General features: G+C 43.5%; 1 protein-coding gene across 4 annotated transcripts in view; it reads right to left on the bottom strand.

The window, feature by feature from the left end:
* Nucleotides 1–12,957, bottom strand: part of rbfox2 (RNA binding fox-1 homolog 2) — a 40,424-nt gene that overhangs the window by 23,378 nt on the left and 4,089 nt on the right. For 3 of the 4 annotated variants that reach the window (XR_012599380.1, XM_074684257.1, XM_074684250.1), the window contains exon 2: nucleotides 8,754–8,804. Coding sequence is in view for 3 of the 4 variants with exons in the window: in XM_074684257.1 (XP_074540358.1) it covers nucleotides 8,754–8,804 (51 nt within the window). In the remaining variant the exon portion in view is untranslated. Of the gene's footprint in view, nucleotides 1–4,486; nucleotides 4,751–8,753; nucleotides 8,805–12,957 lie in introns of those variants that run through there. The other variant, XM_074684268.1, reaches the window with a different exon arrangement.

A 12,957-nucleotide genomic window follows, 5' to 3' on the forward strand; every position in this document is an offset into this window, starting at 1 on the left:
TCATATTAGCATTATAGCTATATCATGTTGGCAAGCTGGCATTAGCATTTAGCTCAAAGTGCTTCCATGCTTAAAGAAAAACACTTTGTGAAATGTGTTTCTGATCTCTTAAGAAGGCTTTAGAGTTTAAGTTCAGACTCAAAGTCAGGGTGGAAAGCCTGCGATTGTGGAGTCATTAGCCGTGTTTATAAGCTGAGGCCGTTATGTGCATTATTTGTGCTACAGGCACCTCAAAATGTCTGGGGTACACTTCACCCTGTGACCTCAACAGCTGCTGTAGAGAAGCTAACAAAACAACAGAAGAAGTGGAAGGATAAAAAACAGTTTTGGTTAACTTTGTTGGGAAAACTACCCTTCTCCTTCCCTCTCTGCATTTACAGTGTTCGGCTCTACTGTTGTCACACTCGAGTCCCAACATTGATGACTCATGACACAACTCACTCAACCAGAGATGAGTCAGACTTGGACTTGACAAGTTGTGATGCAACTCAGACAAAATGATAGTGACTTGGATTTTAATACAGCACACTCCGGACTGGAGGTTTTGATATCTTGGCCGCGAGGCTGGTTATTACTTCCCCAGTCTATAGCCCTGATCAGATTGTATCTCTATCAGTCATAACCTCCCCCTCATTGTTGAGGCTCATGCTCAGCAACAGACTACAGCCTAGCAGGAGAACGGACAACCCCGGCTGTTGCTGCTCCTTCTGCCAGACCAAAATAGAAACGGGAATTCGAGCCAAAAACAACCTTGTATTTGTGTTCGTCGATTGGCCTTTTCAGAGGAGATCTACTTTAGCTTCATCTCAACAGCACTCTCTCTACCTGATAGCCTGGTATCTATAAAAATAGTGTATGCCTTCGTGCTGCTTTCCCCCCTTTCTCTCTCAAACCGTTAAGTTATGGGCCTCTCGGTAGCTGCGAGCGGCCTTTGTGCTTTTCATCGCGGTAAAAGCACACACTGAATACTGAATAAATGCAAAAAGATTGCAAGAGAAGAGAAGGGACGCCGAGACAAAGGGAGGGGGCAATTTTTGGTCAATTTCATCAAAAGAGCTGCCCTGTGGACAAACTGTACGCAGCATTTTTGGGCCAGCACTTAGGTCTGTGTACATTTTGTTTGTGTGCATGTCAGCGTGTGTGTTTGTGCTTCCGCTCCCCTGGCGTTAAGGCGTTAGGCATTAAGGGGTTGTGTAAGTGTGTGCGTTGGCCAGGCAGAGCCAGTGACTCAGAGCAGTAGCTGTAGCTGCTTTCTTTCGGGTCAGTTAGCAGCAGCAAGTGTGTCTGAGGAGGCATGTTATAAAATGTGCTCGTCTGCGGCAGTCTCACTACGCTACAGGAGGGGATGAGGAAGAGGAGAGGAGAGGAGGAGAGGAAGAGAGGAGCATGGCTAAGAGCTAACTAGGGCAACACTGGGTCATTTCACATGAATAATGACATTTCAGTATCTTACTTTATTGGGCCTTGAGCCATTAGTCTGTAGCCTAATTCAACAAACTTGCTGATGGAAAATGTGATTTGTGCGGTGAGCAGCAGCCGCACTGACTGGAGAAGATGTTTCCAGCTCTGATTATTGGCTTTTGACTTTGTGCTGATGTTACCCGAGCTGAAAACAGCTGGAGAAGCGTTCACGCCGTGTCTGTGGCATACTGATGAGCCAGGAGACACCCTCTTGTTAAATTATTCCATCCCACGTCAACCCCTCCTCCTACACCTCCTCCTCCTTCTTCTCAATCACTCTTCCTCCTCCCCCTCTTGCTGTTTGTCTCTGCTCCTCTTGCTGCTGTTCTCCCTTTCCTCCCACTCTCTGCTGACTGCTTTGCTTCTTTACGCTTCATAAAATCCAGACGGGACCCTCGCACACGTCCCGCCCCCACGCATGTCAATCAAGCCCATTTGCTTCATAGCAACAGGATATCAGCGATGCCCTCGCACCTCCTCCCTGACTCTTCTCCATCTCCTTATAGGGTAACGTGTCTGTTCGTCAAACAGACCCCTCCCAGTACACCCCCATCCTTCTCCTTGTAGGGTCTCACGTAAGGTTCCTCTTCCTCGCACGGTGAATCTGGGAGACTCCTCTTTAACATGCATGCGTGCAGAGATATCACCATGAACGCAGGCTTTCCGTGTCATCTCTCCTCTCGCTGACAATGGTCCCCCGCTCTGCAGCATTTTTATGAAAAGTAAACACTCCAAAACAAAAGCATGATGACATTATTGTCCAGCTTTATTCCTCATTAAATACACACGGCACGCAGGACAAACACATATGCAGGTGAACACACAAACTAGCATAGAGATATGTGTTTACCCAGCATGGACACACCTCCCCTGGATACAGGAGCTTTGACCATGAGCGGGTTGCTCTTGTTTGGAGCTCAGGTAATAATACAAACACACTGTCCGGCATGTGCTTTCAGAAATGTACACAAACCAGCTGCAGCACCGCACCGTGTTGCCACAGTCAACTGCACCATGCACGGAGTCAGTGAGGGCAACCCCGATCTATTTCAAAGGCAGGTTCTTTAAAAAAGGCCGCGCAGATGCCTCACAGTGACTCATCAGAGATGCAAATAGCAGCTAAAGAGGCAGAGCTGTGAATGCAGCCTGGACTCTGGGTCATTTCATAACTCTCCCTCTCTGAGAGTAAAAGGTGAATACCTCACATGGCTCTCCGTGGACGGGTTCCTCGCGCCTAAAACCATCGAGCAATCTGCACAAAATGAATGACTCATGCAAGTTGCCACGGCAACACAGCTCATTGGGATCATTTTATGACCGGCATTGTTAACCCTGCGAAGAATCAATAACAAGATTTGGGAAAAGGTGGGAGGTGGAGGAGGGCGGTGAAACCTCTCGGCCCATTTCTGCAGTTTTATGCAAGCGTGGCAGTGTGTGTATTTGTGAGTGTGGGAGTGTGTGTGTGTAGTTTTGCAGCAGGTAGGTGTCTCTCCCTCGCCTTAGGGCACACACCTAGGTGGGGCTTGAGAAAATATTTCAGTCTTTTGCACCTGATATGCTGCTCAAGCTCTCTTGAAGCAAAGGGATAAAAATATTAGCACACAGTGGCTCCAGAACAGGGAAAATGAATTCCTCCTGTCAGAAGGCGACGCTGAGCCGCCACACACACATGCACACACACAAATGTAAGTGCAAAGTCAGCTCTCTCAACTGAAATTGCGTCACAGAGCAAACTAGCTCTCTCCAGTTGACCTACAATATTGTCATATCTCTGTGTCTCTCTGCGTCTCTCATTTGTCCATCTCAGCATGGATTCAGCCTTCTCGCCCACAGGCTTCCCCGCTAACTGCCAGAGGGTGTCCCACCACCTTAAAAATCAATTTTCTATTCTCCTGATCCCATTCTCTTCCTCTTTTTTGAACCCCATCCCCCTCTTCTAGGGGCTCTTGGAGGAAAACATTGAGATAACAGCTGCCAGGGCCCCAGGGAGAGCAAGAGAGAGGAGGGAGAAAAGAGGTCAAACAGTAAAGAGAGCAGGAATCCAAGGTACAGCTGAAAGAGAAGCACACGCAAGCAAAGACAGGAAAAAACACACACACACACACACTCAGCCTGACTCACACCAAATGAAATGATATGAACGTGACACTTCATGCACTAACTTTACAGCCCACTGTGTGCTTGAGCTTGTGTGTGTGTGTTTGGGAAATGTGTGACACAGAAATTACAGTGAGGAGGTGTTGTTAGCTGAATAGAAGAGATGCAGAAGGGAGGAGGAGAAAGACAGAGAGAGGACGACAATAAAAAAAAAAAAGACAGAGACAACTGTTCCGGGGACACCTGTCCCTTTCGCTCACAGGCTGGAGCGATGTACAGAGACAGCTGCAGAGGCAATAAAGAAGAAAGACTTCTTACTTACCTCTCCTCCCCCTAATCCTTCACTGTTTCCACTATTTCGCCTCAGAAATCTCTCAAGACTTCACAGCAGAGGCAGCTACACGCAGTCCCACAGACTTCACATGTCGTACTGTATGTTCACATGGGCTCTTCTGAGCATACATAATACATGGCAGAGCAGAGTTTCTGGCAGTTGCAGCTCTTGATGTTCAGATTGCGTGCGCTTTTTCGCTCTGGGCAGGAGAACAGATGCCACAACAACAACGGCGTACAATAATACAGCGCTGCTCATGCGTTTCAACACAACCCAGCATAATTGTTGCAATACAATCTCCAAGCCTTTATCGCGCTGTCATCTACGCCTACTACGCTTGTTTTTTGACTGTTTGCATCCCCGCGTAGCAAACAGAGTCCTGACAAGAGTCTGAAATGCCCTGACTGGACCACTCTAGTAAAGGGGGTCAAGTAGAGTCCTCATCTGTTCGTAGTTAATTAACATTTCATGCTCGATGACAGTCCTGCTCCAACTCTGACGCCTGTTTTCATGTACAGTGAGCCTGATCCTCAGCGAGGCGTCAGGACGTACACAGAGGAGGATATGAAAAGATATGAAAAGATAAACACTCACCGACAACACGGAAGGATAGTACAGTCCCATCATCGTATTCTGTGCAACAACTCAAACTGTCGCTGCTCCTCTCTCCTCTCCTCTCCTCTCCTCTCTCCTCTCTCTATCTCCTTTCCTCTTCTCACGCTGCCTCGCGTTGGCTCCCTCTCTCCCAGCCTGTGTCACCTCACCAGCTCCGTCTCCCTTGTCTGTCTCACAGATTCAAAATCTCCCTCTCTCTGCCCCCGCTCTGCTCGCTCTGTCTGCCATGCCAACCCCCTCCCCACCTCCACCACCTCCTCTTCCTCCTCCTCCTCCTCCTCCTCCTCCTGTGCTGGCCTCTGTCCCTGTCACTCTCCTTCGCCTGCTTTCTTTTCTTCCCCCTCTCCTTTTCTCTCCCTCTTTCTGTCTCCCACTCACGCTTTTCTTTCCTCTTCTCCCACTCGCTCCCTCCTCTCCCTCTAGCCCCAGCCTTCTGATGTGCTGCTGTGCCCTTGCCTGCTCATCTCTTCTGTTTCTTCTTCAGTCCTCCTCCTCCTCTTGCTCTCCTCCTCTCTCACCCAGATAGCCTGACGCCTCCCCCCTTCTCTTCTCTTTCTCTTTTACTGTCACACCTGCAAACTTTCCCCTCCCACTCTGCTTTCCTCTCATGTCGCAGTCCCTCCCTCTCCTCTTTTTCTCTCTGTTTCTTCTTCTTCTGCTCTCTTTCTCCATGTAGGTGAGTTAACTGGGGCTGCTGGCACCACTGGGAGAGAAAGTGAACACAGTCCTTCTCTCTCTCTCAGACTTGTGCACCTTGTTACATAAATGTGCTGCCAAATTTAAGCACAGAGAGTTTTAGCGTCTTCCAGCTCTTGTTTTGGTTTTGGAGCCCACAGCAAGACTCCACTCGCCCCTCACATGCTCGTTTCCACTAGTTTAAAAACTCATTTTTATGGAAAAAGGCTCTAAATAATCCTACATTAACACACCTGCTCAGAAACCAACTATAGGCAGAAAAATCAGAAACTAAACACCAAACATAGCAGAGAATCTGGTCGCTTTTTCCCACTCTTACTCCCTAAAATAGCGACAAAACTTTCTGAATGTCACATTATTTCATAAATGATGAAAGCAGAAAGCCAACATTGTGTTCCTTCATGGTTACATTGAGCTCACGCAGCTCTCATCTTCAGCACGACAGCCAATAAATGCATGCATCTGTGACTCCCTTGTGCATGGGTTAGCAATTTAAACGTTGCACGGGAAAGACGGGTTTCACGGGCAACAATGACGCTACACCAACTACTGTCAGTTAGAGCCACCTAATATTAAAATTAAAAATTGAGCCAAAAATAGAAAATACTGCTGGTTCAAAATGCTCAGAGAAATTCGATATGCCTCCAAGTTGGCCTTTGAATTCCTGAAGTGAATAATTCTCATTTCTCATGCAGGGAGAAAAATAAAATACAAAAAATCTTTCATTCAGAAGGTCCATGTCACATCAGTATTTATGAAATAAGTTTTCATTTTCTCATTTGTGTCTGTATTTATTAATCTTCTATTATTATGAACCTATCAGAATGAAATGTTCATTAATATTAGGGATGTCCTGATCACGTTTTTTTGCTCCCGATCTGATTCTGATTTTTTTATTTTGAGTATCTGCCGATCCCCATATTTCCCGATCTGATCTTTCAGCAATACATCAAGAAAAAAGAAAAGAAAAAAACTCATATCAAGTTGTCCTTTGAGTTTTTTTTATTCTATTTAAATGAAGGTATCATTCTTTCCAACAAGGATATAGCTTTTTTTCCTCCACTTAGTGCAGCATTGGAGCAACAAAATAAAAATAAAGCTTCTCAGTGGTGCAACACAAGATTACCTTGTATGTGTGTGACAATAAGGTAGCAATTCCGTTGTAGTTGTTGTAATGACAAATAAATCTCTATTCTGAAATGAATGATAATGTGCTATTATACACATTTTATTAAAAACAAGAACTAAGGTCCCAGGCTTTTTCTGATTCCCCTTCTCCCAATCTCTGATTGTTAAAGAATGACGTGATCAGCCTGGATTCCGATCACAGGATCGGATCGGAACATCCCTAATTAATACACACTGTCTTTGAGTGCTATATTTTATTTATTTACTGTATTAACTATAAAAATACAATAAACATATTGAAAAAATGCACTGTCTCTTTAAATTAATTAAATTAGAGGTGTCCCAGTCTGATATTGATATCGGATATTGGTCCGATATCAGCAAAAAACAAGTATCGATATCGTATCGGAATGCATCTAAAACCTCCGATATAAGCAGTTTCTGTTACCCATTGGTTAATAATAAATGGGTCAGTTTATCCTCATACCTACTGTTGCTGATTACGGTTCTTTGTTTCAATGATATCACTTAATCAAGCCTTTTCTAACATGACAGAAATACTACAAAATAAGAAATAAAAGTATGCATGTTTAATGCTGATATCGTATCGGATATTGGCCAATATTCATTGCTGCAGTATCGGTATCGTATCGGAAGTAAAAAAGGAATATCTGGACATCCCTAAATTAAATAATCAATTTCTTTATTTTGAACACTAGAGTCCAGGTCAAAAATATGCAGAACAAAAACATGTAATGAAACCACTTGGAGACACCATGTCCATAAACGTCCAATCGCATAAGGCTTTCAGCAAAAAGACCAATACAACACATGACCAAACAGGAGCTAAATTAGAGGATTTCATAGAAGAAAAAATGTATTTGTTTTAATAAATACTAAAAAAGAAACTGTGAGAGAAGCTGTGGCAGGCGTCCTGTATTCTAACAATGTCTTTAAACTGTTGAAGTAGTAGATCAGTGGTTCCCAGAGTGGGATTTGAGACCCCCTGGGAGATCACAAAATGCCTTCTAAGATTAAAAAGTGCTTTAAGTCTTATCAGTTATTGTAGAAAGACAAGCAAAAGTGGAGGCTTAATTTTATATTAAGCAACGCAATGAAGTATTTTGATCTATTCTTTGATGAAAACCCCTGAGGTGATGATCCAGGATAATAAACGTATCACTGACTGCAGATAAATTTAGCAAACAGCAATATGGAAACATATGTAGTCTGATTTTCTACCAGTCAGCTTAATAAAGTGCCTTTGGTCTTTTTTTGGTGAGTTTCATCTGTTTTTGGATTGGCTTAAGAGTGTATTCCCACAGCAGGGGGTCACAGGATTAAAAGTTTGGATCCCCTGAACTCCAGAAAAGCCGAAACATCGTGACTTAATCAGACTAATGAAGCCTGCAGAGTAAGACTATAGAGTGAAATGATTAAGACAGCGTTTTCCCTCAGGACAATGCACATCGTAGGATCATATCCCATGTCTGCATGGGGCTCGTGTCTGTCTTCACACGTCAGCTCTGCTGCTCTCCAGGCTCTTCCTTTAGGAGCCTTTGATCACATCATTCTCACACCGCTGCTGACAGTTTAGCACCTCAGTGTTGTGGGAGTCTCCGCTGCCCAGCATTGTTTTCTTCCTCTCTGCCTTTTTTTTCCCTCCTCCTGGTCAGAGGCCAGTTCACACTTCTCAGTCCCTCAAGTGCTGCTCGACTAACTTCTTTACATCCTAACGAGGGATCTCTCACACGCTAACCTCTGTGATTCATTCCTCGAACATTATCATTAGGAAGGAAACGCTTCAAAGCTGTATCATCTTACAGTGAAATGAAAACGGACTAATTGGCTTCCAGGCTTCTGCTGTATGCGCTAAACAGAACAAAACGCATCCGAGGAGAAAAAAATATCACAAACCGAGGCAATTAGGAGTGTACAAGTGGAGGCTTAAGACAGATACAGTGCAGATAAGTAAGCAAGGGTTGCTGGGCATCACGGAGAGCTAGGGATGAGGGGATTATGGGTAGAGCATGAGAGGATGAGTGGATGAAGGGAGGATGATCTAAGGATTAACCACATAAACTGAGCAGTCTAATAACACAATCAGCGTGCAAATACAAACAAGGGTAAACAGATTGTAGTCTTACACACATGCACGGGTGTGTGTTTGCGTGAGGACAAAAAACTGGTGTGTTTTGCAAAGCAGTAAAAACTTGTTAAATTTAGCAACACATTAATAAACACTGATTTTTTACAAAAGGAAACATAAGTAGAAGAAGGCAACAAGGATATGGAGGCATGACTAATAAATGATTATCTCCAACCCCACCTTGTGGTTCACAGACACTCACTGAGCTTTATGCTATGAGAAAACTGAGGAAGGTGATTATGAAAAATATTTCAGATGAAAGTGTGTCCTTACCTGACTGTGAGAAGGATAGCCGTGATAGCCGAGGGTCAAAGGTTCGTTGTTCTGAAAAAGAGGAGAGCAGATTTTTGAATGCACGATCAATAATCTACAAAGCAGAACAAGACGTCGACAAGTCTCTTGATGTAATTTTTATCACTCTTTAATTCATTCACTGTGATCTCTCTATATTTGACGTAACAGATCTTCGGGTGTTTCTGACTCCTAATCAAATTAACTCCTCTGGCGGTGACACACTCCTCCTGCTATCTCCTCCAAGAAGAGGATTTTTTTTTTTTCCACAGGCAGCGGATCTTTTGTCTGCTGGTTAAGACGTGATAACGGGGGCGAGTGAGATCATGCAAGGAGCGGAGGGATGAAAGACGAGGCCTGAAAAGAAGCAAGTGTCACCCACCACTCTTAAATCATAAATAGGTCAGGAGTGTCAGCGAGAGTGAAGCTGCTGGTGTGAAACAGCAACATGAGCCCTGATGAAATCTGCCACACATTACTCACAAAGTTCTCGCTGTGCAAAGCAACGCGGGATACATCAAACATCTGCAGACTGATTACAGCCAAACAAGGCAGCGAAAAAAGGGAACTCATTTTGTTTGGGACTAAATATTAAACACAAATCTCTACTCCCTGATAAAGTGTTATGAGTTACAAACTGTGTCCCAGCTTTTATGCTAATGCAGTCCATTAAAAGGGAGATTTTCACAGTAATTAAAACACGCTTTGAAGAGGGGAAACAGAAACGCTGTTCTCTGGCTTCATATCACCAGATTAGAAAACTACTCCCCTCCTCCCTCCCCTTTCTGTCCTCCCCTCCATCTCTCCCTTTCATGTGGAACCAATGTCCCTCATCTGCTCTGTCCCCAAGGGGAACACTTTGCACGCTGCGCTTCACAGCTTGAGTTCGCCTGATTAATACCGTAGCCATGTAACTCTGGACCTCATGCTGCTGTTTTACCAAAACTGAACACTATGTTTCAGATGGAGGAGGAGGAGGAAGCATCTTCTGAATCCAGGGATGCAGCGATTTTATCGCAGAGCCAAAAAGGTACTTAGTGAACTGGCTTTGGAGGTAGAAGCTCTGAATAATGTATCGCCTCTTAGAGGCTTGAATAACATGAATTAAGTATAAACTGTGTTTTAAAGTGGGGCTGAACTCTAAACTCAACACAGTGGAGGGACAGAGCAGAAGAAGACTGGGACGAAAGTAAAAAAGGAGAAAGATTTAAAGGGCTGTGTGTTGTTTCAGAGCGAGGGGGAGGCTTTGTTAAAACACATCTGGAATTGATATCACTGCAGTAGACTGGGAGAGAAACTAGAGCCAGAAATACAACAGGAAATGGACTGCATGGAGAAAGAAAAAAAAGGGAAAAAAGATGGAGGGGGAAAGACAATGACTCATACATGAGCAGAGTCATGTGCTTAATTTCCTTAAGGAACCGAGGAATGAGAAACAGGGAGAGAGCTGCACAGAGGCCGCTCCATAGAAACAAACGCTATTTGAGAAGTGAGCCCAATCTGACAGTTTTGAGGGCTTTTATTTTGTTAGTAACAAATGAAGCGCAGTGGATTTTCCCTTGGGGGTGGTGATGACTCTTTTCCTGGAAGATGGGGTGCACAAAACAGGAGAGGACACTGCGGGGGAAAGCTCAGTGGGCAATCAGGAGGAGTCACAAAATGACTAGAAGTCAACAGATGGTGTAGAGGGGAGAGGAGGGGGGACAACTAAAGGAGGGACTCCCCAGAAAAAGGAAATTTGAATAAAAAATGATAGAATGAGGAGCTGAGTTATCTCAAAGTTTCCTCAGCTTTTTCAAGACAACAGTAATCCTCCCAAACCCTGCTACTCCTGCATAAACTGCAGGTGGTGTAGTGTGTGTGTGATTGTTTTCCGAGTGTGTGTGATGTCTAATTTAGTCACAAGATTTGAGTCTATTCCTATCGTGCCTCGAGACTGCCGCTCTGTTGAGGAGGAGTAGAGCAGAGACTACATTTCAGCGCTCGGAGAGTCATCGTACCTCGCTGCACAGCACTCAGGAGGATGTGAATTCATTTCATCCACAGAGCACTTATGTGCTAAGCCTCCAAGCCCTCGGCCAGATGATCTCCAGTTTATTTTCCCTCTATGTACTTCACATCCCTCAGACTTTCCGCAGTAAACCTACACACGCTTTTTCAGGGGGATGTTGGCTGCAGTTAGAGTGGATTTTGGAAGCTGCCTCGACAGTTCTGGCGCCATCCCGACAATCAATCATAAAGCCGTATCAGCCAGCCAATCACATGCAGCATAATCAAACTGATGTCCAATGTGCTGATCTACATCTCAAGATAAAACTGTCATTTTAATATCCCGGTTTATTCCGCATCCGATCCACAAGATCAGCATTTGCATTTAATTATTTACTGCAGTACTAAATTGCTCATCATAATTACCTCGACATAATTTTGTTGCAACATAATTTAAATGAAACTAGAGCCTGATACTGGACTCCAGGGATCAATGCTGGTGCCAGTTTTTGGTAGAAAATCTTGGCGGCTGTTCATTTTTGACATTTTAGCAGGGTTTTATTCAACATGGTTATGAAAAGGGGTCTTCATCAAGGAGGTGCTTTCATAAATTTAATGAGTACAAAGCTCTGACAACACCAAATCAAACAGAATAATTGTGAGCATATTTTAACATGCTTCTCTTCACAACAGTGTTAACAACAACTGCCTAATCTGCAGGCTGCAACTTCCATAACACATTTTTTTTATTTCAGCTGTCTCAGGAATGAGTGAAAATGTCCCAATTTTCAATAAAAGCTTCTGTAAAAGGATACTTCAGTCATCGTCTTTAACAAAAAGTGTAACTGTTTGATACATTTTTCAAACTTTTTTTTTAATAGTTAAAGCTACTTTGAGAAACTTTTAGTTTGTTTTGTTTATGGCGCCCCCTGTGGACAAAGTGGCATTTTAATCCTCTTTGCATATTCTATCCTTGCCCAAGTAGTCCTTTCAAAGATAATATTTTATCCTCTTTTCTTTCAACAGTAAAATGTATCATACATTGAAATTTTTGCTGTAGAAAGGCTTCGATCCCCTTGCCTGTTGTCTACCTTGCAGCAACAGTTTAAAGGATTAAAAATAACAACAAATATATGTCTTATCATTACACTGATAGTCTTGTTTACATTCGTAGCTCATGAAAAGGCAGCAATATTAATTTCTGCCTTTTTTATAACAGTTAAGAAACTCCTCACAGGAGCTTTAAAAATATTTATTTACAGTATTTGAGATTTTTGATGCACTTTTACTGATCTATTAATTTTGATATAACATTGACTGTTTTACAATTTCCACTCTTATATTATTGAAGACACACATCCCTTATTAAATGCTTCCCAGTATAAACCTGAAATTTAATTATGCTATATTTTTCTTGTTTCTTTATGCTCTAATTAAAGGCTGATGATTGTCAAAGCTCAAATTTTGATTCAACTCAAATGATCATAGAGCCATAAAACAGGATTTGATAATTTGAGTAATTAAATGTGTTTATAAAGACAACCAAGATAACACCAGAGGAGAAACAAACCATGTAGCTGCTCAATCCGTGAGCATAACTACAGCATGAGCACATCAGAGAAATGAACAGGCTTCTCTCTCTGTAAACAGAAACCTGCCCGCAATTTATCACAGAAAAAACAGGAGCCACAAAAACTAAACAAATATTCACCAGAGGCCACAGGAGTACATTTCTCTTGCTGACGTTTTCATTCTATTTCAGTGCTGGGGCTGAGATGGAAGCACAGAGGGGTGATCCACCTACATTAACGTCCGAGTCAAGTCATTTGTCCTCGGCGCTGTCACCTCAGGCAAGACCTGATTGGGTTAGCGAGAGAGAGACCCCGATCCTACACACAGTGACAACAATACATGGGCCGCTCAGCAGCGTGAGGATTGATATCGAAGCTGACAACTTCCTCTCAACATATCCCAAAATCAGGGCTGGAGATGGAGGGCATTGTTATGAAACCTTGCCATCACGAACAAGCAGGACTTCCCCTCTCGAATCGGACTGAAAATGTTTAATTGGGAATGCCCAGTCAGCTGCGTGACTTCATATTCATATTAAATCCATACTATTGGATGTGCAGCGTGTCCGCCCCAGGAGGTCAGCAGCTAATTTCTCTGAGGAGGAGTGAACGTTTGAACTCTGCTG

Source organism: Halichoeres trimaculatus, unplaced genomic scaffold (assembly GCF_033239565.1).
Source record: "Halichoeres trimaculatus isolate MK-OKI-2021-1 unplaced genomic scaffold, fHalTri1.1 fHalTri1_scaffold_2, whole genome shotgun sequence".
NCBI classification, from domain to species: domain Eukaryota; kingdom Metazoa; phylum Chordata; class Actinopteri; order Labriformes; family Labridae; genus Halichoeres; species Halichoeres trimaculatus.